The 27,231-nt window shown below is 45.2% G+C and overlaps 1 protein-coding gene across 4 annotated transcripts; it reads left to right on the top strand.

Moving 5' to 3' along the window:
* On the top strand, nucleotides 1-27,231 carry LOC106607091 (regulating synaptic membrane exocytosis protein 3). 4 transcript variants are annotated; one of them, XM_045720902.2, is made up of 28 exons: nucleotides 1-243; nucleotides 360-1,057; nucleotides 3,034-3,074; nucleotides 3,423-3,533; nucleotides 3,813-3,912; nucleotides 4,008-4,131; nucleotides 5,309-5,355; nucleotides 5,675-5,775; nucleotides 5,898-5,918; nucleotides 6,081-6,211; nucleotides 8,027-8,198; nucleotides 8,310-8,463; nucleotides 12,389-12,560; nucleotides 12,842-12,946; nucleotides 13,607-13,669; nucleotides 16,060-16,161; nucleotides 16,509-16,586; nucleotides 17,222-17,284; nucleotides 17,564-17,629; nucleotides 22,416-22,531; nucleotides 22,751-22,875; nucleotides 23,384-23,547; nucleotides 23,638-23,849; nucleotides 23,982-24,135; nucleotides 24,316-24,428; nucleotides 24,526-24,627; nucleotides 24,753-24,892; nucleotides 24,975-27,231. In XM_045720902.2, the coding sequence occupies exons 1-28, from the start codon at nucleotides 110-112 to the stop codon at nucleotides 25,188-25,190; spliced, it is 3,825 nt and encodes a 1,274-aa protein (XP_045576858.2). In that variant the 5' UTR covers nucleotides 1-109; the 3' UTR covers nucleotides 25,191-27,231. The 4 variants fall into 4 exon arrangements, with proteins under 4 accessions (XP_045576858.2, XP_045576854.2, XP_014059192.2 ...); XM_045720898.2 differs by having other exon boundaries at nucleotides 22,751-22,896; nucleotides 23,985-24,135; XM_014203717.3 differs by having other exon boundaries at nucleotides 22,751-22,896.

The raw sequence follows: 27,231 nt of genomic DNA, 5'->3' as shown, positions 1-27,231 counted from the left end.
GTGGGTGTGTAATAACTGCCGTAAGCAGCAGGAGATCCTCACTAAGCCAGGGGAGTGGTTCTCAGGTCCAGGGAAGCCAGGTCTAGGCTCAGGCATCAGTGACCCAGCCATGTGTGGCCTGAACCCCAGTGACGAGAAGCTCCGTTCCCTCTCCCAGGTCCCCCTGGGGCCCCACGACGCCAACTGCCCCGGTGACCCAGGACTGGCACCAGGAATGGACCTCCGCTCACGCAGCGAGCCGCCGTAAGCCCCAGCCTCAAACACACAAATGGTTCACCTGTAAACCTACTTAAACATTACTCTAAACTGACATACACCTCATAATTTCTCCCTCTGCCTCTCTTCCTCTCACCCACCAGGAGAAAGCCCGGTGATCAGAACAGTAAAGGTCGAGGTGAGCGTCGACCGGGTCATCCCAGACTCCACACCCAGGTGTCTGTGGACCGGGACCAACGGGAGCGAGAGCGGAGGGAGGGCCGACGGCTGAGTAAGGGCCGCTCTCTGGAACATGACCCTGTGGGAGCAGGGGTCCCCCGATGGACAGAAGAGGGCTATCACATAGACCCAAACGCCCCCCGACATTTAGCCCAGCCCCAGCCAGGGGAGCCACTGGGGGGCAGGCACCCTCTACAGCCCCTGAGGCGAGGCAGGGGGGTTGAGATTGGGTTTGAGGGTGCTGGGAGTGTTGGGGGCCAGCCCGAGGCTATGCTGGGCCAGAGGACGGTGGTGGGGGGTATTGGGGGGCCACAGGACCTTGGCCCTCCACATCTCCAGACCTCAGAACTCAGGGAACCCCCTGGGTCAGCCCCCGTCCCAGAACCCGGCCCCCTCCTGCGCCGGTCCAAACGGGAAAAGGCTGAGAGCATGCTGCGAAACGATTCGCTCAGCTCGGACCAGTCAGAGTCTCTGCGGCCGCCCCCGCCACGGCCCTACAAGTCAAAACGTGGCGGTGCTGGGAAGAGACAGACATCAGTCAGCAGCTCAGAGGAAGAGGGAGGGACCACGCCAGAGTACAGCAGTTGTGAGGACGCCGAGATCGAGAGTGTCAGTGAGAGAGGTGAGAGAGGCTCCAGTGTAAAAGTTTCCCATAGACACAGATCTAGTTTCAGCGTACCTCCCCAAATCTTAACCATAAAATATCAAGGAACAGACACAACCCTGACTTCAGGTCAGCTTCTAGGGCCAGCTTTATCCTATACTGTGAAAGAGCTTACCAATACTGTATGCATCCCATACTGCAGTGAAAGAGGTAAGAGAGTGTGGTAAGATTGTTTTCAAGACATGCTGAGCACAATTTTAAATCAGCGCTCACTCATTGTGTGTGTGTGTGTGTGTGTGTGTGTGTGTGTGTGTGTGTGTGTGTGTGTGTGTGTGTGTGTGTGTGTGTGTGTGTGTGTGTGTGTGCGTGTGTGTGCTCACCGCAGTTTTAACACACTCACACATGGGAAGTGATTGTAAAAAGTAGCGACTAGCGAGAGCTGCTCAGCCTCTGTCTGCTCTCTTCATTGTAACAATCCAAACTCGAGGTTGCATCTACTATATTACAGGTAAGTAATCATAGGAGGTGCTTATGAAATTATTAGATGAGAGATAGTGGCATTTGATTAATTGACTCTAAATGTGGAGATGTTTTTGTACTGTATATAATGTAATATATTGTTACATAGGGCGTGCTTGATCTCAGCTTGTTTTTTACGTGATCAAACATATTTAGTTAAGTTACTCAGTGGATGTGTTTTGGTTGTTGAGTGTGTGCGTGTGTGACTGCATTGCATGTTTGTATGTGTGTGCAGTTGTGTGCGTGCGCTTGTGTGTGTATAATATTCTGGCCATGGCTTGGCCTGAGGGGATAGAGTCCCAGGCGGGCAGGATAGGTTGACCCTGTCCTACCCCCATGTGACCCTGCGTGACAGAGCTAGGACACAGGCTGCAGCCCTGGAGCCATAGGAACAAACACTAGGCTGGATGCTTCTATAACGTCGTCATGTCTCAGCTATGTTACTGCAAATGCTAACCATGTCCTAACTCTTTCCTTCAGGTCTTACCGTATCAAAGCCATGCACTTTTAGTTTGAAGCGAACCATGCCACTGTACCTAACTATGTCCTAGCGATTTATGTTAGCTCTAACCATGTCCTACAGTTGGAACTATAGTCAGAGACTGTTATGTTTAGGCTACATACAGCTCACCTAGATACATCACATTTGCGAGCAGAAGAAAGTAGATACTATTGTTAAACCCAGTACTGTTTCGAATAGGCTTCAGTCCACTTTGATTTAATGCCATTTGTTCCACATGCCAACCTGGATTGAAACCAGACTAAGCTCTCTAATGACTAATCGATCATATGAGAGAAGAAGAGGGGATTTGTCAAAACTAGTTCTAAACACACCAGCGCAGTAGCGAGCCATGTTTCCTTTTTTAGCTCGGTCCGAGATGGGTTGAGCACAGCAGGAGTGTTCAGGCATTCAAATCTTTTTCTGAGTGCGTGTGCACATACTTTTAGTTCGTAGGTGCGTCACAATGTACGTAAGGACAATGGCAGTAAGGCTGTTAATTGATTTCCCTTAACTAGACTTCCTAGTGAAAGTTTGCTCAATAATCACGAAGAGCTCAACAAACATGCATCACATGGAGACTCTCTTACTTTCCTAATCACTAAGAGGAGTATGGGGTCCAGCCCTGGGTGATTCTGGTGAAGTGTCATGTCTTGAAACAAAATATCCAAACATCTAACGAAGGTCCAGATCTGGCTCAGCTGTGTATAGTGGCAGCTGAGCTGGTATGTGCTGTGTATACACTTTCTCTTTCCTTGCTGCAACTCCTGGCTCTGTCTTTCTGTCTGTCTGTGTGTGTGTGTGTGTGTGTGTGTGTGTGTGTGTGTGTGTGTGTGTGTGTGTGTGTGTGTGTGTGTGTGTGTGTGTGTGTGTGTGTGTGTGTGTGTGTGTGTGTGTGTGTGGTGGTGTGTGTGTGTGTGTGTGTGTCTCCTTCCATCTACTTCTACTGGTTGAGTTGATCTCATTTCTCGTGTAGGGGACTGGGAGTGCTACCCGCTGGACCCCACTGTGTGGCATGTAAGTGATTGATTCTCTTTTTGTATCTCTGTGAGTGAGTGAGTGAGTGAGTGAGTGAGTGAGTGAGTGAGTGAGTGAGTGAGTGAGTGAGTGAGTGAGTGAGTGAGTGAGTGAGTGAGTGAGTGAGTGAGTGAGTGAGTGAGTGAGTGAGTGAGTGAGTGAGTGAGTGAGTGAGTGAGTGTTTGTGTCTGTCTAGGTTTGTAAGTGTGTGTGAATTTCTATATAGTATGTGCTTGTCGATCGAGAGAGAGAGTGAGAGAGAAACAGAGACAGAGAGACTGAGAGAGTGGGTTAGGTATAATGTGGTTGCTCCCAGGCTGTTAGATTAAATCAGTGTATTGTTCACAGCATCCGGCGACATGGCAGCCATCCAAAGAGGGTGACCACCTAATCGGCCGAATCACCCTGAGCAAGAGGAGCGTTATGCCTAAAGAGGCCGGGGCACTGCTGGGGCTGAAGGTTAGAGCTCACACCAGACACGATCACACTTTGGCTAGACTGTTTTGTGTGTGTGTGTGTGTGTGTATGTGTGTGTGTGTGTGTGTGTGTGTGTGTGTGTGTGTGTGTGTGTGTGTGTGTGTGTGTGTGTGTGTGTGTGTGTGTGTGTGTGTGTGTGTGTGTGTGTGTGTGTGTGTGTGTGTGTACTTGTGTGTCTTAAGTTTGGCCATTGTTTTACTTGACTGTGTGTGTGTGTGTGTGTGTGTGTGTGTATGTGTATGTGCACATGAATGTCTTCAGGTGGTTGGGGGAAGGGTCACAGAGGCGGGCAGACTGGGAGCCTTCATCACTGTAGTCAAGAAGGGCAGTCTGGCCGACATCGTGGGACACCTACGAGCAGGTATGCAAAGTGTGTGTGTGTACATACAGTATGTGCGTGTAAATACGTTTGTGTGTGTCGGTTTTGAAGAATGACATGACATTGTGTATTTTCAGGGGATGAGGTTCTGCAGTGGAATGGCAAGATGTTGCCAGGAGCAACCCAGAAAGAAGTTTACAATATCATTCTCAATTCCCAAGCAGAACCCCAAGTGGAACTAGTGGTGTCCCGGCCCATTGGGTAAGTCAGGAATAGGAGACTCTTTGATGAAAAGACACCAAACCCTGATAGATGCACTATGATTAGGGTAGAAACTCTGTGACGCTTGGATTCAAGTGTCTTCTTTGGCACTGGTGAGATAATGCTTAGGTTAGCCCATAGCCCAATTTAATTTCCCACCTTTCTCTCCAAATTGTACATTCATGCACTTTCCCTCATAGATTTACAAGGAATGGACTGGTGTATGGAATAGGGTGCCCACTGGGCACAGATGTCAGTTCAATGTCTAGTTTTGATTTACATTTGGTTGAGTTGTCAACTAACGTGAATTCAACGTGAAATAACAAAAACAAATTCACCCTGTCATTGGATTTAGGTTAAAAGTTGGGTGAAAAAAATCCCAACGTTGATTACTTTTTTCAAATCCAATCAGTTTTCCACGTTGATTCAAAAACTGATTGAATCAACGTCCCCATTTTTCTGGGTTGAAGTGACTCAAACATCAATGTGGTGCTTTTAATTTCTTTAGGGCGAATGAACGAGTTTACGCTGAGGAGAAGGGGGTGAAACAGAATTGGCCTCGTTTTAATTGGGTGTCACTCTTTACTCACTCCAACCACAGACTGTACATACATTTGGTTTTCATTTTGAACAGTTGTTTTTTTCTGACCTGACTTGTCTTGCTCCTTTGTTAAAAAATATGTATTTCCAAACACTTGTGAAGGTTGTATAAAGCCTATCAGTAAGTAAAGCTGCAGTATTAGGACCCCTCTCCTTACACAAGCACCCTCGTCCTCCCCCACCCTGTGACCATAGAGCTGACGAATGCCTAAATTAGTAGACTGCAATAAGGGATTATTGGTTGTAAAAATGTTTCTATATTTATCCTACTCTTTCTATGTCGATCCTACTCTTTCTATATTGATCCTACTCTTTCTATATTGATCCTACTCTTTCTATGTTGATCCTACTCTTTCTATATTGATTCTAATCTTTCTATATGTATCCTACTCTTTCTATATTGATTCTAACCTTTCTATATTGATCCTACTCTTTCTATATTGATGCTACTCTTCCCTCATGTTTTTACCTACCAACAGTCAAGACAACACTACATAACAGTCTTTGTATACTTGTGTTATCCTGTACTATCAGATGTTAGTGTGACTTTAATTGATATGTCTCTGATTGATTCCAGTGATATCCCAAGAATCCCAGACACATCCCACCCGCCACTAGAATCTAGTAGGTATTTCATCTGTTCTCTCTCTCTTCTCTGTGTGTTTCTCTCTCTCTTTGCTTTTCTTTCTCTCTCTCCCTCCCTCTCTCTTTCTCTCTCTCGCTCTCTCTCCTTCTCTCCCTCTCTCTCCTTCTCTCTCTCTCCTTCTCTCTCTCCTTCTCTCTCTCTCATTTTCTCTGTCTCTGTCTCTCTCTCTTTCTCTCTCTCTCTGTCTGTCTGTCTCTCTCTCTTTGCTTTTCCTCTCTCTGTCTCTCTCTCTGTCAACTATCTCTCTTTCTTTTTGACCCTAGTTGTTAGGGGTTTAACTGAGCTTCGCCCTCACAGCAGGTTCCAGTTCATTCGAGTCCCAGAAGATGGAGCAGCCATCTATATCAGTCATGTCCCCCACCAGCCCCGGTGCACTAAGAGACAACCCACAGCTCACAGTGAGTACACACCAACAGACATGTGTGGGATTATTATGCATGTGTATACGGTATGTATGTGATAGTAATCTGACTCATAGTGATCATTTCCATTATGTGTGTGTTTATGTGTGTGTTTTCAGGTATTGCCCGGACAACTTTCAGTAAGTCAATACCAAATGATTGTCATGCCATGTATCATGAGTGCAGACATTTGGGGTTGTCTTGTATTTCTATGTAGTTTGTAGCCTACATCATATCATTTAAGATGGGTTGTTGGCTCCAAGTGATCATGCTTGGGTGTGTCTCTGTGTGTCTGTGTGCAGGTGAAGCTGTGGTATGATAAGGTGGGACACCAGCTAATAGTGAACGTGGTCCAGGCAACGGAGTTGCCTCCCCGACCGGATGGGCGACCCAGAAACCCCTACGTCAAAATGTACTTCCTGCCGGACCGCAGGTACGTCATCGTAGTATACAGTTGAAGTCAGAAGTTTACATACACCTTAGCCAAATACATTTAAACTCAGTTTTTCACAATTCCTGACGTTTAATCCTAGAAAAAATCCCTTTCTTAGATCAGTTAGGATTACCACTTTATTTTAAATATGTGAAATGTCAGAATAATAGTAGAGAGAAGGATTTATTTCAGATTTTATTTCTTTCATCACATTCCCAGTGGGTCAGAAGTTTACATACACTCAATTAGTATTTGGTAGCATTGGCTTTAAATTGTTTAATTTGGGTCAAACGTTTTGAGTAGCCTTCCAGAAGCTTCCCACAATAAGTTGGGTGAATTTTGGCCCATTCCTCCTGACAGAGCTGGTGTAACTGAGTCAGGTTTGTAAGGCCTCCTTGCTCGCACACCCTTTTTAAGTTCTGCAACAAATGTTCTATGGGATTGAGGTCAGGGCGTTGTGATGGCCACTCCAATACCTTGACTTTGTTGTCCTTAAGCCATTTTGCCACAACTTTGGAAGTATACTTGGGGTCATTGTCCATTTGGAAGACCCATTTGCGACCAAGCTTTAACTTCCTGACTGATGTCTTGAGATGTTGCTTCAATATATCCACATAATTTTCCTTGCCTCATGATGCCATCTATTTTGTGAAGTGCACCAGTCCCTCCTGCAGCAAAGCACCCACACAAGATGGTACTGCCACCCCCGTGCTTCACGGTTGGGATGGTGTTCTTCAGCTTGCAAGCCTCCCCCTTTTCCTCCAAACATAACGATGGTAATTATGGTCAAACAGTTCTATTTTTTTTATCAGACCAGAGGACATTTTTCCAAAAAGTACGATCTTTGTCCCCATGTGCAGTTGCAAACCGTTGTCTGGCTTTTTTATGTCGGTTTTGGAGCAGTGGCTTCTTCCTTGCTGAGCGGCCTTTCAGGTTATGACGATTAAGGACTCGTTTTACTGTGGATATAGAGACTTTTGAACCTGTTTCCTCCAGCATCTTCACAAGGTCCTTTGCTGTTGTTCTGGGATTGATTTGCACTTTTCGCACCAAAGTACTTTCATCTCTAGGAGACAGAAAGTGTCTCCTTCCTGAGCGGTATGACGGCTGCATGGTCCCATGGTGTTTATACTTGCGTATTATTGTTTGTACAGATGAACGTGGTACCTTCAGGCGTTTGGAAATTGCTCCCAAGGAGGAACCAGACTTGTGGAGGTCTACAGTTTTTCTTCTGAGGTTTTGGCTGATTTCTTTTGATTTTCCCATGATGTCAAGCAAAGAGGCACTGAGTTTGAAGGTTGGCCTTGAAATACATCCACAGGTACACCTCCAATTGACTCAAATTATGTCAATTAGCCTATCAGAACTTCTAAAGCCATGACATCATTTTCTGGAATTGTCCAAGCTGTTTAAAGGCATAGTCAACTTAGTGTATGTAAACTTCTGACCCACTGGAATTGTGATACAGTGAATTATAAGTGAAATAATCTGTCTGTTAACAATTTTTGGAAAAATAACTTGTGTCATGCACAAAGTAGATGTCCTAACCGACTTGCCAAAACTTTAGTTTGTTAACAAGAAATTTGTGGAGTGGTTGAAAAACGAGTTTTAATGTCTCCAACCTAAGTGTATGTAAACTTCCGACTTCAACTGTATAACTGACACACTACCACGTAGAGAAACAAACAAATATGTTAACTCCTGTCTGTCTGTCTGTCTGTCTGTCTGTCTGTCTGTCTGTCTGTCTGTCTGTCTGTCTGTCTGTCTGTCTGTCTGTCTGTCTGTCTGCGCGCGCGCGCGCGCGCGCGCACTCAGTGATAAGAGCAAGCGGAGGACTAAGACAGTGAAGAAGACCGGAGAGCCCATGTGGAACCAGACTTTTGTGTACTCCCACGTCCACCGCAGAGACTTCCGCCAACACATGCTAGAGCTGACCGTGTGGGACCAGCCTCGCCTACCTGACGAGGATAGCATGTTCATGGGCGAGGTACACACACACACACGCACAGATACAGACACTCAGGCAAACATTGAAGTTGATGAATTGCATTCATTGGCCTTGTGTTTAACTGATTGTGCTAATATTGGTTACGTTTAGATCCTGATAGAGCTCGAGACAGCCCCTTTGGATGATAAGCCTCATTGGTACAATCTGCAGACCCACGACGTGTCTTCCATCCCTCTGCCACGGCCATCGCCCTACATGCCCCGCAGACACACCCACACCGACACACCCAGCAAGAAGCTGCAGCGTAAGTCACAGACAGGTCTATGTGCGATGTGTCTTCACAATATATTTCTTTGTATTGTACAGATGTAGGATCTTAATTTGATCACACTCTTGTTGCTGAGAATTGTCCTGCACCACAGGAAATGTAGATGAGCTTTGTGATGAACCTAAATTCACTGAAACCCACACTAACACATGGTTATATTAATAATATTGCACTTTTCATGTAGCCTACTTTTGGCCAGCTAGTAGCCTAACTACCGATTTTGCAACATCATGGACTAAACGTTCAAATCCTGCTGCTGCAGGATTATTTTGAGCTGACAATATAGGTGTAATTAAGATCCTACATATGTATGTGGTCTGCTTATCCTATTTTGTGTTTGTTGTGATAGTGTGTGTGTGTGTGTGTGTGTGTGTGTGTGTGTGTGTGTGTGTGTGTGTGTGTGTGTGTGTGTGTGTGTGTGTGTGTGTGTGTGTGTGTGTGTGTGTGTGTGTGTGTGTGTGTGTGTGAGTAATGTGTGTGAGTTTGAGATATTACAGTATGTATATAAATGTGGTTTGTGCTTGTGTGTGTGTGTGTATGTGTCTTCATGTCTGTCGGCATAAATGTCTCGATCAATGTGGTCTGCTTACCGCATTCCTTCTGTATATGCCTGTGTGTATTTATGTGACATCCACCATTGTGCAGGTTCTCAGCTCGTTACAGAGCCTGAGTATAATCAAATCAAATGTATTTGACAAATGCTTCGTAAACAACAGGTGTAGACTAACAGTGAAATGCTTACTTACGGGCCCTTCCCAACAATGCAGAGAGTAAAAAAATAATAATAATAATAACACGAGGAATAAATACACAATGAATAATGGTAACTTGGCTATATAAACAGGGTACCAGTACCGAGTTGATATGCAGGGGTACGAGGTAATTGAGGTAGATATGAACATGATAGGCAACATGATAGATAATAAACAGTCGATGAGTCAAAAGAGTTAGTGCAAAAAAGCTCAATGCAGATTTTTTTGGGAAGCTATTGGTTAACAATTTAACTAAGTATTTGGCAGTCTTATGGCTTGGGGGTAGAAGCTGTTCAGGGTGCTGTTGGTTCCAGACTTGGCCCCAGACTTGGCCCCAGACTTGGCCCCAGTGATGTCCTGGGGAGTACACACTATCCTCTGTTGCGCCTTGTGGTCGGATGCCAAGCAGTTGCCATACCAAGCAGTGATGCAGCCAGTCAAGATGCTCTCAATGGTGCAGCTATAGACTGTTTTCACATTTTCACGTAGGTGTTCCTCTTTTCCTGGTGGGAGAGGGCAGTGTGGTGTGAAATAGAGATTACATCATCTGTGGACTTGTTGGGGCGGTATGAGAATTGGAGTGGGTCAAGGGTGTATGGGATGATGGTGTTGATATGAACCATGACCAGCCTTTCAAAGCACTTCATGGCTAAAGATTTGAGTGCCACAGCGCGATAGTCATGTTGACAGGTTACCTTGGCATTCTTGGACACAGGGACTATGGTGGTCGGCTTGAAACATGTAGGTATTATGGCCTGGGTCAGGGAGAATTTGAAGACACTCAGTGAAGACACTTGCCAGCTGGTCAGCGCATGCTCTGAGTACGAATCCTAGTAATCCGTCTGGCTCCGCAACCTTTTGAACATTAACCTGTTTAAAGGTCTTACTCACATTGGCTACGGAGAGCGAGATCACACAGTCATCCGGAACAGCTGGTGCTCTCATGCATCGTTCAGTTTTGCTTGCTTTGAAGCGAGCATAGAAGGAATTTAACTCATCTGGCATGCTCACGTCACTGGGTAGCTTGCCGCATCGTTTCAATTTATTATCTGTGATAGTTTGCAAACCCTGCATTGACCAACATTTTGACTGTTTGATGGCTCATTAGAGGTCATATCGATATTTCTTATAAGCGTCCGGATTATTGTCTCGCACCTTGAAAGCGCAGCTCTAGCCTTTAGCTCAGTGCGGATGTTGCCTGTAATCCATGGCTTCTGGTTGGGATATGTACGTAAGGTCACTGTGGGGATGACAAAATCGATGCACTTATTAATGAAGCCAGTGACTGATGTGGTAAACTCCTCAATGTTATTGGATGAATCCTGCAACTTTTTTGGGCTTCCCGAGTGGTGCAGAGGTCTAAGGCACTGCATCTCAGTGCAAGAGGCATCACTGCAGTCCCTGGTTCAAAACCAGGCTGTGTCACATCTGGCTGTGATTGGTAGTCCCACAATTGGCCCAGCATCATCTGGGTTTGGCTGGGGTAGGCTGTCATTGTAAATAAGAATTTGTTCTTAACTGACTTGCCTAGTTAAATAAAGGTTAAATAAAATAAATATTCCAGTCTGTGCTAGCAAAAAAACAGTCTTGTAGCTTAGCATCTGCATCAATGGTACTTTCTGTTTGAGTTTTTGCTTGTCAGCAGGAATCAGGAGGATAGAGTTATGGTCAGATTTACCAAATGGAGGGCGAGGGATAGCTTTGTATGTCTTTCTGTGTGTGGAGTAAAGGTGATCTAGAGTTTTCTTCACCTCTAGTCACACAGGTGACATGCTTGTAAACATTTGGTAAGATGGATTTCTGTTTCAGTGCATTCATTAAAATCACCGGCCACTAGGAGCGCCGCCACTGGATGTGCATTGTCTAGTTTGCTTATGGCCCTATACAGTTTGTTGAGTGTGGTCTTAGTGCCAGCATCGGTTTGTGATGGTAAATAGACAGCTACAAAAAATATAGATTAAAATTCTCTTGGTAAATACTGTAATATGGTCTTCAGCATATCATTAGGTATTCTAAGTAAGGCAAGCAAAACCTTGAGACTTCCTCAACATTAGAGATCCTCCACCAGCTGCCTTGACGATGCATAGAAAAAAAACGCTAGATGGATATTATGTCCTTGTTCAGCCACGACTTCAAGAAACATAGGATATTACAGTTCTTCAGGTCCCGTTGATAAGATAGTCTCAAACGGAGCTCGACCATTTTGTTCTCTAGTGATTGTACGTTTGCCAATAGAACGGAGGGTAGAGGCGGTTTATTTAACCTCTGTCTTAAGTCTTGTCAGGGAGCTCGCTCGTTTGCCTCTCTTGCACCGTCTCTTCCTCTTTCGAGCCCCGGGGATTAGAGCCTGGTCACTGTTTTGATATCCAGAAGCTGTTTTCGGTCATAGGAAATGATGGCAGAAATATTATGTACCCAAAAAGTTAACTTCATAGTAAAAAAAAATAGCAGAATTGGTCAGGAGCCCGTAAGACGGCAGCTATCCGCTGCAGCGCCATCTTCCAGTTGTGTCTAAAGGTGGGTGGGGGCATGGGAATGCTGTCTTCTTACTAAGAGAGACATTCCATCGACATTATACAACTAAAATGTTGTTCTGTTCTTGTCAGAACACTCAGAAGACTTCCCTGCCGTATTTGTCTATGATGGTGGGTGTGTGTGCGTGTGGGCATGTGTGTGTGTTTGAAAGACAGAGAGAAAAAAAGAGAGCGAGAGAGAGGAACAGAGAAAGAAATTGATACAGCCACTAACCTCTCATTATTTGTCTTGGTAGAAAAACAAATTGGAGATTAAAGGGACCCACTCTCAGCTTTAATGAAGCATTCCTCTCCCTTAAAGATGACGAAAAACACTCACATCGACCTTAGTTAATTGCAGGGTGATTGCAGCGAGATTGTCACTGTTTCGGGATCAGGCAGGTCATTACTTCTTTATGCAAGCTGAACATTATAAGCTCACAGGAGGAGGTTGTTTGGTAAAGCAGGAACACTGTGTATCCTTGGGTTCAACTGGAAGGAGTAGTTTGTATTAGTACTGTCATATTAGCGCTGAGGGCTAAAATTGTGCCAGCTTGGGACAGTACAGTATGTCGTATGTATGTTTTGCTTTTATGAACAATGCTTCTCTCCCCCTGTGGCTGTGTGTGTGTGTAGCAGCCGAAAGAGGCTCGCGGGAGAGGGAGAGGCAGCAGAGGGTTCCCCACGCCACCACTCTGGAGGTGCCGGAGCAGCAGAGGACACCCCAGCATCGCTCTCGATCTGTCTCCCCTCACAGAGAGGAACAGGGCAGGGGCCGATCACGACCCACCAACGTCCCCACCCAGAGGTGAGGGGAGTGGAAAGGACAGGGGGGAGATGGGGTGTTGATGAAGAGAGCGGGTTAAGGAGAGAACTTTAGGGATAAGTTTGTGTTTCGGCCTTTGTGATCCAGAACAATTAGTGCTGCCAATATTGCTCTTACTGTCACTGCCAACACAGCCAACACATACACTGTTACCACAGCTAAAAGCCTTGTTCTCTCTTTCTCCCCACCCCCACCTCTTCTCTCTTTTGCACTCTCTCCCTCTTCCTCATCTCCATGTCTTTCTCAACCCTCATCTGTGTCAGGAGTTTGGATGATGAGATCCACCATAGTAGGAGGTCTAGTTCTCCCACCCGCTACTACGACTCTGCCGGAGGACACTACCAGGAGCAGGACTATGTAGATGACAGGTGTGTGTGTGTGTGTGTGTGTGTGTGTGTGTGTGTGTGTGTGTGTGTGTGTGTGTGTGTGTGTGTGTGTGTGTGTGTGTCCGTGTGTGTCCGTGTGTGTCCGTGTGTGTCCGTGTGTGTCCGTGTGTGTCCGTGTGTGTACAATCGGGTGGCCCTGGATTATTTTTCCCTTTTGTCTTTTCCAGTTCAAAAGGTCCTTTAGTTGTATTTCTTCCTTTGTCTTCTGCTCTCTTCCTTTCTGTGATTCAGCACAATGAATAGTCAGGATTATGTTTGGATATGGCTGCTCACTTGTTTGTTTGTTCTCAGTTGTTTGCCGATTCAGACTCTCAGAACAATGAAGTTATAGCCATGAGACAAAAGTTTGTTAAGAGTTATAAGGCGTCGAAGCATCTCTTGCTGTCATATGTGTACCTGTCGGAGTAGGTAGAAGTTGCCCTTAACCACTGATACAGGGTCATATTTGTTCATCCCCTGTAATGTTTAGGGGTAGGATATGGGATAGAATCATCTGATCCTAGATCTGTGGTTAGGGGCAACTTCTACCTGTCCCATTGTTCTCCGCTGGCTCAGCTTTGTATCTATGTTCTTTCTCTGTCCTCCGGTTTGGCTTCCGTTGTTTATTTCCTCATGTGTCATCCATCCCCATGGTAACCACAGTGAGGTCATCTTGATCCACCAATCAATGCGGGGCAAAAGTGCAGAGTGCCTACACACTAAAAGGTAAACAGGAGTCAGGACGTGTTATTATTTGTATTAGGTATGATCATAATCCTCATTCTCACCGTCCATATGAAGCTTTATCTTAAGTGGTCCTTGTCTTTTTCCATTGATTTTGGAGCTGCATATAGATGTGTGGAGATTTCTTACATGACTTCACCCTTGATCTAAATGCTTCTTATTCTGTCATAATGTGTGTGAGAGAGCAACTGACATGCAATTTCAGTGTGTCCATCCTATCCCATGTGACAGTGACACAACACATACCCGATCAGACGTCAACACTGGGACTGTCCACCGCTGACCGCACATAGCCTCTGCTGACCCTGGCCAATGCCTGAGGGGCAGCTAGTTATTCAGAGTTAGCGTCATGTAGCTATAGTGATCTGTTCATGGTTGTAATAATGTGCCTCGAGCACTAGAGGGCACTTTTTGACACTAGTTCAGTGCATTACCATATCCATTATATTGGACAAAGGTGCAATACTGTCCCAGTGAGCCCACCCATAGAGGTAAGTGGCAAAGCCTGGCTGGTACATGGCTGGAAGAGACTGGCAAAGGCTGGCATACATGCTTCCACACGGCTGGCATGCTGCTCTCCTGTCTTTCTTTAGCAGTAGTTTGGGAGTTGTATTTCCATTCTGTTAATCCATCTTCCTCCTTCCCCTTTTTCTATCTCCATCTCCTGCATGCACACACACATCACACCTCAGGAGGTCTTCTAGACAGTGGTGTAAAGTACTTAAGTAAAAATTCTTTAATGTACTACTTAAGTAATTGTTTTCGGTATCTGTACTTTAATATTTATATTTTTTACAACTTTTACTTTTACTTCACTACATTTCTATAGAAAATAATGTACTTTTTAGACCATACATTTTCCTGACACCCAAAAGTACTCGTTACATTTTTAATGGTTAGCAGGACAGGAAAATGATCCAATTCATGCACTAATCAAAATAACATCCCTGGTCATCCCTACAGCCTCTGATCTGGTGGATTCACGGACCAACGAAACCCAAATTCTTCCTTAATATAAGGAATTTGAAATGATTTATACTTTTACTTTTGATACTTAAGTGTATATGAGCAATTACATTTACTTTTGATACATAAGTATATTTAAAACCAAATACTTTTAGACTTTTACTCAAGTAGAATTTTACTGGGTGACTTTCAACTTTTACTTGAGTCATTTTCTATTAAGATATCTTTACTTTTACTCAAGTATGACAATTGGGTACTTCTTCCACCACTGCTTCTAGACACAGTAACACTCTTCCCGCTAAGATGCCCCTCTTAGTCAACAGCATCCACAAGGACATTTACAGGTATGTGGAAGAAGAGAGAGAGGCTGTGTTGGAAAGTCGCTCCCCTCCAAACTTTGTACCCCGTCTCTCCCCCCATGTACACACACAATTATCTTGTAAGTTAGTGTTGTTGTGGTATGTTAAACTTTTGTAGTTTGATGTTCAGGAGGTAATATCACTTGAGTGACTTCATACCAATGTTGCAGTACAGATACTGTATACTGGTCTTACTGATCTTGATCTTACTGATATCCTTGGATGAATTCTATCAATTCACTTGGAGCCGGTACTGAAAGCCGGTACTTAGAGCAGGTACACTTGGAGCCGGTACTGAAAGTAGTCCAATTTACACTTCATGAACAGTTGTTGCAGTCTTGCCCATGGGAGTATTATCCACAGTTGTAGGCTACCACACACATCCTTACCCATTCTTGGCCTTTGTTGTTTTGATGCTAAGTTGATTTTTGTTGTGTTTTTATAATATGCTTTTATTTTGATTTTTTTTATTGTCTTGAGTGAAGTTCCACGCTGCCTGCATGTCTAAAGACTAGCTCAATGGTGCGCTCCAGTGTTGTCACAGCAACGCGCCGCTCTTTCACACAACGAGTTCTCAGGTTTACAGACAAGATCACCATTAGGTAAGACACACACACGCAGACACAGACACAGACACAGACACAGACACAGACACACACACACACACACACACACACACACACACACACACACACACACACACACACACACACACACACACACACACACACACACACACACACACACACACACACACACACCGACCTTTAGCCCTCAATGACCTCCTCATACCATGGTCAAGGACTCTTCTGAAAACCGGAGAACAGGTCTCCGTGACAACCTGACTACCTTACTATCTGACAACATCTTGCATTGCCGTGACTGTAATCAATCACCTAATCACTCGAAACCAGGTTCAGACTAGCATGTCCTTTATGATTTGGGTATCTAACATTTCTTTCTTTTCCATTTTTCTCTTCTTTTTTCTGCATCTCCTCCTATCCTGTTTTCTCCTCTCCTGCATTGGATGGCATGTTATTGGGCTAGTGATCTACAGCCTTCTCTTGACAGGGTTAAGACTAGGAGCGCTAGCACCAACTGTCTGAACCCAGAAAGGAACCATAGTGTTCCTTCACCAGAGTCCAAAAGGTACCAGCCCACTGACTTGTATTCTGCACCCCACCTCCTACACTCTTTTAGTGTGTGTGTGTGTGTGTGTGTTTGAGTGTGTGTGTGTGTGTGTGTGTGTGTGTGTGTGTGTGTGTGTGTGTGTGTGTGTGTGTGTGTGTGTGTGTGGTGGGGGGGGTCTCATGGAGTGAGTGTTTGTACATAGCTACTTTGTGAGAGGACATAAAGGGAGGGTCCCTTTTTTGTGATAACAGCCTTAAACTGAGACTCAGAGATATGATAGACCCATGAACTCGATAAAGCCCCTATGAGAGTGCAGGTGATCATGTGTTTCTCTGTGTGTCCACCGGGGGTGCTGCGGGTCTCAGCTGCTCCCAGTCTCTGCCCCGCAGACGCCCCGCCAGCCCCAGGATTCTAATCCAACACGCCTCCCCAGAAGACGACAGGTACCCCCTTCCCATCCGGCCCCATCCCTCCTGTTAGCAGCTGACCCCAACCTTAACCCCCACACCTGTACTAAATCCCAACACACAGTGTAATAGTTTGCTAACCTCTAACCCTAAACGTATCCCAATCAATCATTTTGCTCAATGGGACTATTTTCAGGGTCTTTTGATGTAGAATCTGGTGGCCTAGTGTCTTGTGCTCTAATTTGTTCTTTAGAATCACTGTTGCTTGTAGTTTTGATTCTAGAATGTAACAGTCTGTAGGTTGTGTTCTACAATCTAGTTTGTGTTCTAGCATTCTGCTGTGTAAACTTTGTGTTCTAAGATCCTTGCAGCCTCTATCTTCTCATGAAGAATGGCTGTGCTGTTTTGCTTTTCGCTTGCGGAGTTGTAGTCTATGAATTGAGGGATTGCAGAAGCTTTTGTCTGTTCATTGCATGCCTACTGAGCTTTTCTCATTATCACTAATGCTTGTCTTTCATATTCATAACAAAAGACACATAATTCAGGATTCAAAGTTGAGCTTCTATCTATGTAAGTCACAAGTGGTGTGTTTGCATCTGTCTGTGTATGTGTGTCTGTGTTTCTCATCATGTCATCTCATCACCTTCATGTTTGTGGTGTGAATGAAACAGATGGATGATGGAGCGTCTAGTACCTAGACAAGAGACAGTAAACCACCTCAGTGCAAAGAAGAGGTACACACACACACAGTACTTGTTCAATGAATGTGTGTGATGCTTCGTCATGATCATTGTTCCATATTCCATTGTTGTGTATTGACAACACAGAGACAGCTACATCAAATCCATATCTTAACTGGCTTCTGTAGAGCGCAAGGCTGTCCGATTCATTACGAATAGAGAATCAGACTTCTCTCACTTACCCCAGCTGTTTACCCCTCTCCCATACTCCATTCATTTATTCATCCCTCCATCCGATTCTTTCTGTTTTCCACTCATCCCCCAATTTCCCAGGCAAACTCGGACCCTGGACTCATCAACCTGTCACACTCTGGGAAAGAAGCTCCCTGGCAGAGACAGGTAAGGTGGCCAACCATAACATATACCCAGGTTTTGTGTTTCAACATCATCACTTCCGGCCCAATCCTTAAACTTTCATAAAATCTCCCATTCACATCAGTACAGGATTAAAGTGAAAGCTTGAGTCGAGCATGTGAATCTCATTGTGGGTTTCATCCTGCCATAATAGTCTGTCCCCTCTCATGTGTTCCCAGAGTAGGATGAAGTTCTCCATAGACATCTAAGATCAGTTTTCCCCCATAATAATTTAGGTTTGTGGGTAAACTGATCCTAGAGTGGGGGTCTACCTCTTTTCTGTTCACAAGTTCATCCACAGTACCACTATTTAAACTTTGATTTGGGAATGAACTATTACTTTAAGAGGTTGTCACCTGTACCTGTACTGTACTGTACTGCAGTGGTTAGCATCAGGGGTTGGAACCAATTTCTTTTCCTAATCATTTCATCCAGAACAGAAACATACTTTTTTTAGTTCCGTTCCACTTTTCAGACCAGAAAAATAGAATTCTGAACCGGTTCGAAACAAAAAAAGTTACAGTTTATTTCGTTCCTTTCTGTTCCTTTTTAAACCTCTGAAATCTATATATTTTTTTACATTTAGCTCGACATTAAATTACTTCACCAATGGATAGAGCAGCTTGCTATGGAGCGGGTAAGCTATGTACATGCATTGGACAGACAAGTGTAGGGTAGGGTGTAAACATGTTTTTGCGGGTGAGGATAATGCTGGGCATATTGTTTTTATGACATGCATTATCTGAATTCGGCACACAGATTTATACCTACGGAGGAGTGGCTTATATGAAGGAACTTTAAATGTCTTTGAACTTCAAAGAGTTGACTAAACTAATGTTGGACCAGAGCTAGCCCTTGATCATGACTCTCTGTTACATTACATTTCACTTAATGGTGCCTAGAGTTTTCGAGAGCTAGACCAGAGCTACCTAATAAGCTAGCTAGATAACAAGCTTGTGTGTGCAGAGCGGCACCAGTTATTAAAATAAAAACACGGCTTATCTTTTTGTAGTTAATGAATCCAATATGAAACTATATTATTCTTAACTAGCATTGAAAAAGTAAATCTATTGTTCTCTAATTTGCATAGGCGCTTTGTTGCATTTTTTTTTTGTGGGATTGTTAACCGGTTCCCATGTTTTTAAAATAATGGTTCTGTATAGATCACCTTCGTTCTCGGGTCTGGTTCGGTTCCTTGAAAAATGTGTTATTTTACGGTTTTTGGTTCACTTCCCTGAACCAGTTCCAACCCCAATTCAACAGCTCAGACACAAGACGTATGTGACAGGGTCTACAGACAATCACAGACTACAAAGGGAAAACCAGCCACGTCGCAGACACCGACATCTTGCTTCCGGACAAGCTAAACACGTTCTTTGCCAGCTTTGAGGATAACACAGTACCACCGACGCGGCCCGCTACCAAGGACTGTGGGCTCTCCTTCTCCGTGGCCGACGCGAGTAAGACATTTAAGCGTGTTAACCCTCGCAAGGTTTCCGGCCCAGACGGCATCCATAGCCGTGTCCTCAGAGCATGCGCAGACTAGCTAGCTGTAGTGTTTTCGGACATATTCAATCTCTCCCTATCCCAGTCTGCTTTAAGATGTCCACCATTGTTCCTGTACCCTGTACTGAAAGCAAAGGTAACTGAATTAAATTTATATCACCCTATAGCACTCATGAAGTGCTTTGAGAGGCTAGTTAAGGATCATATCACCTCTACCTTACCTGACACCCTAAACCCACTTCAATTTGCCTACCACCCTAATAGGTCCAAAGATGATGCAATCGCCATTGCACTGCACACTGCCCTATCCCATCTGGACAAGAGGAATACCTATGTAAGAATGCTATTCATTGACTATAGCTCAGCATTCAACAACATAGTACCCTCTAAGCTCATCATTAAGCTCGGTGCCCTGGGTCTGAACCCCGCCTTGTGCCACTGGGTCCTGGACTTCCTGACTGGCTGCCCCCAGGTGGTGAAGGTACGAAACAACACCTCCACTTCACTGATCCTCAACACAGGGGCCCCACAAGTGTGCATACTCAGCCCCACCTGTACTCCCTATTCACCCATGACTGCGTGGCCACACATGCCTCCAACTCAATCATCAAGTTTGCAGACGACACAACAGTAGTAGGCCTGATTACCAACAATGACGAGACAGCCTACAGGGAGGTGAGGGCCCTGGGAGAATAACCTGCCAGGAAAATAACCTCTAAGTCAACATCAACAAAACAAAGGAGCTGATCGTGGACTTCAGGAAACAGCAGAGGGAGCATGCCCCTATCCACATCGACGGGTCCGCAGTGGAGAAGGTGGAAAGCTTGAAATTCATTGGCGTACACATCAATGACGATCTGAAATGGTCCACCCACACAGACAGTGTGGTGAAGAAGGCGCAACAGTGCATATGTATATACTGTATTCTATTCTACTGTATTTTAGTCAAAGCCACTCCGACCATTACTCAATCCATTATTTTACTTTTAGATTTGTGTGTATTGTTGTGAACCGTTTTTAGATACTACTGCACTGTTAGATACTACTGTTCTGTTGGAGCTAGGAACTCAAGCACTTCGCTGCACCTGTAATAACATCTGCTGAAGATGTGTATGTGACCAATAACATTTAATTTGATTTGAACCCATGGTTATCATGGTGATGCTGACGTTAGCATGAGAGCATGGCTCAGGATTCACTGATATGTTTTTACATGTCTATACGGATTTCAACATGTTTGACAATGTTTTTTTTTATTTTTTCATATGTTTTCCTTCCTTTCCTTTCTTTGCTTTTCTTTTTGTCTCTATTCTGTTATTTTATTTCCTTTTTGCATGCTGCTTTGCACTGTGCGACGGTGTGCACACGGTGTGCACACGGTGTGTATGGTGTGTGTGTGGGGGGCCCCAAGATTAAGCCCACCTCCATCCTGAGGGCATCCCGAGGACGGCCCCCTCCCCTGCGGCCACTCGGTAAGGGGAACCTCCGGGGTTCCCGGGCTCACCCCAAACAAACAGGTGCTGACCTCTGACCCCTTACCTCTGACCCCCTGGAGGAGTGGTCTGAGAGAGAGAGAGAGAGAGAGAGAGAGAGAGAGAGAGAGAGAGAGAGAGAGAGAGAGAGAGAGAGAGAGAGAGAGAGGCTGTTACCTTCCTCCTCTGTGTGCCTTTAATGCAGACACACTATTTATTTGACATTGTACTCCAGCCCTGGGCCAATGTGTGGTGGGTTGTGTGTGTAAGTGTATGTGTCGTGTGTGTTTATACAATGGGTGGGTCTAATCCTGAATGCTGATTGGTGTCTATTCCACAAGTTACCACCGGCTAAATCTATGTTGTTAAAATGCCTATTTACTCTGTTCCATCGGACTGCACAATCCACTGTCTCATCTGCCCAGCCATGCTATTTATAAAAGCATCTAGACATTATCTCACATTTCCTTTAGACTACCATTTAGTTTTCAACAGCAGAGATTTGTATAAACATTGCTGTTTGTCTCTCCCACATTTACAACATTGTTTCAATATTCAAATTCGATCTCCAGCTGTCGCATAGTAATGAACGATTCAGGAATCGGGACGAGACAGACAGGCAGACAGCATTTCTCAGCCAGTCGAAATCATGAATCAGAATCATTTTTATGGATATATACAAAGAAATATCACTTGAAAACAGGTCAAACGAAACTATGTGCAGCTATTTGGCAGTCTTTCCAGCTTCAGTTGAAGTGATTGTGTTAGCTGTGTTGTTGGTTAGGTCCTTTGAACAACAGTGTCCTGACGAGAGAGCACATTTTCAATGTCAGGTGAAGTCACGCCTCATTAGCTCATTGTTATGGATGTATCCAAATAAATGTCACTAGAAAACATCTTAGACAAATGGAAATGTAGCTGCTTTGTTGTTCTTGCTGTTTGTCGTGACTGTAAATTGGCTGTCGTTGGCTAGCTAGCAAGCAAGGGATAAAAACTCCAAGTCAGTATGGCAGTAGAACATTTAGAATGGGTCACGTCCATAAATACAGAACAAAAAGACTGAACGACAGTCTCTGGCAACCGAATTGATAGAACGTACGACCAGCCGGCTTGGGTAGGAACCCTAGATTTGTGTCGGGACTATATCTTGTGGAAGGATGAAAATATTGTGAATAATGAGTGAGAAAGTTACAGGCGCACAAATATCATACCCCCAAGACATGATAAACTCCCCTGTTATTATTGGTGAGAGGTTGGCATGTCTTGGGGGTATGATATTTGTGCGCCTGTAACTTTCTCACTTATTATTCATAGTTCATTCAGGATTATCCGTAACCATGGAGTCACAAGCTTGATCTAGTCATTCCGTGCTATGAATATGAGACCAAATACATAACTTTTTACTACTTTAATACACATATAAGTACATTTTTCCCAATACTTTTGGTCCCCTAAAATGGAGGGACAATGTCAAAAAAGTGCTGTAATTTCTAAACGGTTCACCCGATGTGGATTAAAATACACTCAAGTTAAAGCTGACAGTGCACTTTAACCTCATAGTCATTGTATCATTTAAAATCCAAAGTGCTGGAGTACAGAGCCGAAATAAAAAAGAATTGTCATTGTCCCAATACTTTTGGAGCTCACTGTATGTGTACAAACTCTGTGTCCAGCAGTGAAAGGAATAGTTAGTGCTGCAGGATTTCCATGAAGAGATACATCCCCTTGTTGTATCTCTCTCTCTCATTCTTTCATCCTCTTTCTTTCCATCTCTCTCTCTCTCTCTCTCTCAGGGGCCCCCTGCAAGGTGGTGTGTCTCTGTCCTCCTCAGTGACATCCTCGTCAGCAGCTCGCAGGGTCAGACACCTCCCACAGGTCCCCGACAAAAGTAGCAGCCCCGTAGAACAAGGTGTGTCGCTTGCTTGACTTGATTTTTTTTTCTGTAAACCTGAGTGAGTGATATGTGTGTGTGCTTATTTTTACTCATTCCTCTGTGTGTGTGTGTGTGTGTGTGTGTGTGTGTGTGTGTGTGTGTGTGTGTGTGTGTGTGTGTGTGTGTGTGTGTGTGTGTGTGTGTGTGTGTGTGTGTGTGTGTGTGTGTGTGTGTGTGTGTGTGTGTGTGTGTGAGCTCTAGCAGCGGAGGAACGTGTTCGTCAGCTCCAGATGAAGGTGCAGCAGAGGGATTCCTACAGTTCTGCTGCTCCCTCCACTTCCAGCAGGGACCTGGAGAGGGCGCTTAAGAGCAAACGCGAGGTCAGTCACCTGTCACTAGAGGTCAGCCAATAACCCCATGTCTGTCTCCCTCTCCATCTCTTTCTGTTCCTCTCTCTCTCTCTGTCCCTCTCTCTCTCACTCCCCATATCTCTGTCCCTCTCTCTCGCTCCCTATATCTCTGTCCCTCTCCATTTCTCTCTGTCCCTCTCTCATTCCCCATATCTCTGTCCCTCTCACCATCTCTCTCTGTCCCTCCCTCTCTCATTCCCCATATCTCTGTCCCTCTCACCATCTCTCTCTGTCCCTCGCTCTCTTGCTCCACATATCTCTGTCCCCTCCCTCCATCTCTCTATGTCCCTCCCTCTCTCGGGTCCCATATCTCTTTCCCTCTCACCATCTCTCTCTGTTCCCCTCTCTCTCACTCTCCATCTTAATCTTGCCTCTCTCACCCCTCACTCATCTATCCCCCCTCTCAATTCAAAACAATTCAATTCAGTCTATTGGCATTAAAAACATGTGTATATGTCTTCTCATCCTCTCTCTCTAGCTGTATAAGGACCAGAGGAGAACCAGCTGTGAGAATGTATCCCGCAAGTCTTCAGACAGTGATGTCAGTGACGTGTCAGCCATCTCTCGCACCAGCAGTGCCTCCCGCATCAGTAGTACCAGCTACATGTCCATCCAGTCAGAGAGACCCCGGGGACGCTTCAAGTAAATAGAACCACACACACACACACACACACACACTCCTGTGTGTTGCAGTAATGTCTACAACATGTATTTGTCTGTCTGTATGTATAGCAAGGCGATCCGTGCGTCAGGCCAGAGCATGTTGAAGAGCACCAGCGTGAGCGGTGAGATCTATGGCATTGAGCGCACAGACGGCAGCCAATCAGATACAGCCTTGGGTGGGGGCAAGAAGCGGCGCTCCAGCCTCAGCCAACGGGTGGTTGCCATCGTGGGCCTGCCCTCCAGACGCAGCTGCAGCACCTCACAGCTCACCTCCCAGAAAGGTAACACAGACAGACCACAAAATCAAGACGATCATACACAAGCCCTGGATCCAGCACCCATTTGACAACCTGTTGGTATTGTTCATGCATTGTTGTGTGTTACCTGTGTGTTTGCTGTGTGTGTGCAATAAGAAGCAGTGGGGGTGGATACCAAGAAGAAGGGCAAGAAAAAGAACAAAATCCAGATCCAGCGGAGTACAGAGGTGGGTATGGCTGTAGAGTACCCCCGCCAGGCCAGCAGAGACTCCACCGACGGCAGCATGAACAGCTACAGCTCTGAGGGGAAGTCAGTATCTCTAGCCTCTCTCAGTCTCTTTGACTGTAGCGGTAGTGTCATTCTCAATGCTTATCCAATCTAACATTATTTCAGTAGTCTAACCCCTGTGTGTGCGTGTGCGTGTGCGTGTGCGTGTGCGTGCGTGTGTGTGTGTGTGTACGTGTGTATGTGTGTACGTGTGTATTCCAGTCTAATCTTCTCGGGGATGAGGCTGGGGGCTGACAGTCAGTTTAGTGATTTCCTGGATGGCCTTGGCCCCGCCCAACTGGTGGGCCGGCAAACATTAGCCACACCTGCCATGGGTGAGTGACACGAAGGACTTGTGTAACCTGGCATAATATACTACATGCGGTATGAAACATTCATTGAACTGGATAAGATATATTGTGTGTTTTACAGGAGATGTTCAAATTGGAATGATGGATAAAAAAGGCCAGCTGGAGGTAGAGGTGATCAGGGCACGTGGCCTTAACCCCAAACCAGGGTCCAGATCACTCCCAGGTACAACACACACCGACACACAAACACACGAATGTGCGCACCCACCCACCCACACACAGACAGATAAGTGTGTTTGTTCTCCATACCCTTATTCCTTTCTCCCCCCCACCTCTCTCTCGCTGCAGCTCCCTATGTCAAGGTGTACCTGCTGGATAACGGCGCCTGTAAAGCCAAAAAGAAAACCAAGATTGCACGTAAAACCCTGGAGCCACTCTACCAGCAGGCCCTGCTGTTTGAAGAGAGCCCACAGGGGAAGATCCTCCAGGTAATAAAACCATGGAGCTGTACTATGTGTGTTTGTGCGTGCGTGTTTCCTTGGCCTAACATATCTCTCTCACCTTCCACAGGTAATAGTCTGGGGCGACTACGGGCGACTGGACCACAAATGCTTCATGGGAGTTGCACAGATCCTATTGGAGGAGCTGGACCTCTCTAGCACAGTGATTGGCTGGTATAAACTGTTTCCCCCTTCCTCATTGGTGGACCCTACATTAGCCTCGCTCACGCGGCGGGCATCCCAGACATCCCTGGACAGCTCAGGACCAGCTAATATGCGCTCTTAGTGACCGCAACGCAACCACAAACCCAAATGGACCACAACCAATGGACAACAAATGACCAGAGTGCATGACCACATACCTAGGGCCAATTTCCCTTAGGGCAATAGAGCAAATCAGAGAGAAATAGAGATAGATAGAGAGAGAGAGAAAGGAAGGAAGGAAAGGAGATAGAGAACTAGCCAATCAGAGCTTACCTGGATTCTGACAATCACTTCCCATGCCTCCCTCCCTTCCCTCTTCCCGCCTTTCTCTGGGCTGCCGGGGCCTTACTCCTGAGTCTCACCTCTTGTATTCCTCCTCGTCTCTGACATCTCCTTTCTTTGTCTCCTCTTTGTCCATTCCTCCTCTCCCGCCATTGAGTGTGTTATGGCACGTGCTCCTGAGATAGAAGGGACTCATGCAGCCCACTCTGTTAGGTGGCACAAGGGATGTCAGCCCAGCCTTGGTGAAGCCAATCAGTGAAGAGGTTATTGTGAGGCCATAAAGAGTGTGCAGGAGACAAAGAGATAAGATTGATGATGCCCTGCCGACAGTTGCCCATCACAATGTGTTTCAGCATTGATGACGTCATGGCGTCACTATAGGTGTCTGTGAGGGTTGGGCTGGTTGCACAATCTGTTAGGGAAGGGAGTCTGCACAGGTGGAAAAAACACTTGTTCTAAGATCAAAGCAAGCACAAAAGCTTGATTCTTTTTTGGACAAGGATTGATTATGAAAGAGAAAGAAAAGCAGAGGCCAAATTATGGTTAGATATGTTTTATTCTATTTGCCTAGAGTTCAGAAAGTTACCATGTGGTGCAAACTCCCTGTGCGTGTATTTGGTTTCGAGTGACGGTGGTCTGCAGACCTGCAGAGGTCTCGTCACCCCCCCCCCCCCCCCTCTCGTTCCGCCCCCGCGAGCGAGGCAGGCGCAGCATGACTCGGGACCCCGGCCCAAGCTGCATGCACATTTTTTTTGTAAAACAAAAGCCAGACAAATTACTTTAAAAAAAAGAGACTAAATGTGTGTTAGTTCCACATACTTTAGGCCAGCTTGTATGTTGCATGTACTTGTACAGTTTGCTCGTACTGAATATGAATACAAACAGAAAAGCCATCCGCCTTCCAAGGGCGGACACCGGGGAATAAGCTCCGCCCAGGCCACACCTCCAACTCTGGGTATGAATTTCCATATTAGGAAGTCTCCAAAAGCCTTTTTTATTTTCTTGTGTTCCTTTTGAACCCTTTGGAGAGCAGTGCTGTATCATAGTACTGAGCAAACTGGAACCCCCTAGTTATCTGAGGATCTAGGTGCTTTAACAGTAGTCTATGACAGTGGGGCTAGAAACAGAGGTCGAGAATGTGTGTATAAAAACAGAGCTTAATGTATATGAAGTAAAATTATGACTTGACAGAAATTATAAAGATATAGATATATGATTAGCAAATGAGTGTATCTGACTACACGCATTACCTACGCGCACACACACCTTGTAAATATGAGTCAGGGGGAGAAGTTTGACAATATTTACACACACACACACACACACACACACACACACACACACACAAACACAAAACGATCCAAACATTCCTGGTCCTCTGGAAACAGATCAGAGCCCCATGCCCTGTGCCACGAGAGGCACTGAGCGGTGCCCAACCACAAGAGGGAGCCAACAGACCTTTCAGTTTCTCGTAATGGCAGCCAACACCAACATGACTATTTGCGACACACTCCATCTTGTTTCTTTAACCGCAAAACGTTTAATCCCCCTACTTTCTCATGGTTTGGACTGAACTTAAAAGCCAATGAAAATCTTGTTTGCTGACCTTTCAGTTGAACACCTTGCGGTGCGGCCCACTGCCCTTTCCTTTGTCAGTATTACTCCACGATACTGATTGTTTACAGTCCATGGGTATCCACTCAAAAACACGATATCTAGGAAATAAGTATTCACTGCTACATTTCTTGTTTGTATAACAGATGTGGCTCTACTGATGTGTATGTTTTATATTCAAGAGTTCATTTTTATTATTTACAAATAAAAGACTGTGTGGAAGAAAA

Source organism: Salmo salar, chromosome 01 (assembly GCF_965601325.2).
Source record: "Salmo salar chromosome 01, fSalSal1, whole genome shotgun sequence".
Taxonomy (NCBI): Eukaryota; Metazoa; Chordata; class Actinopteri; order Salmoniformes; family Salmonidae; genus Salmo; species Salmo salar.
This window is presented reverse-complemented; position numbering and strand designations above follow the sequence as displayed.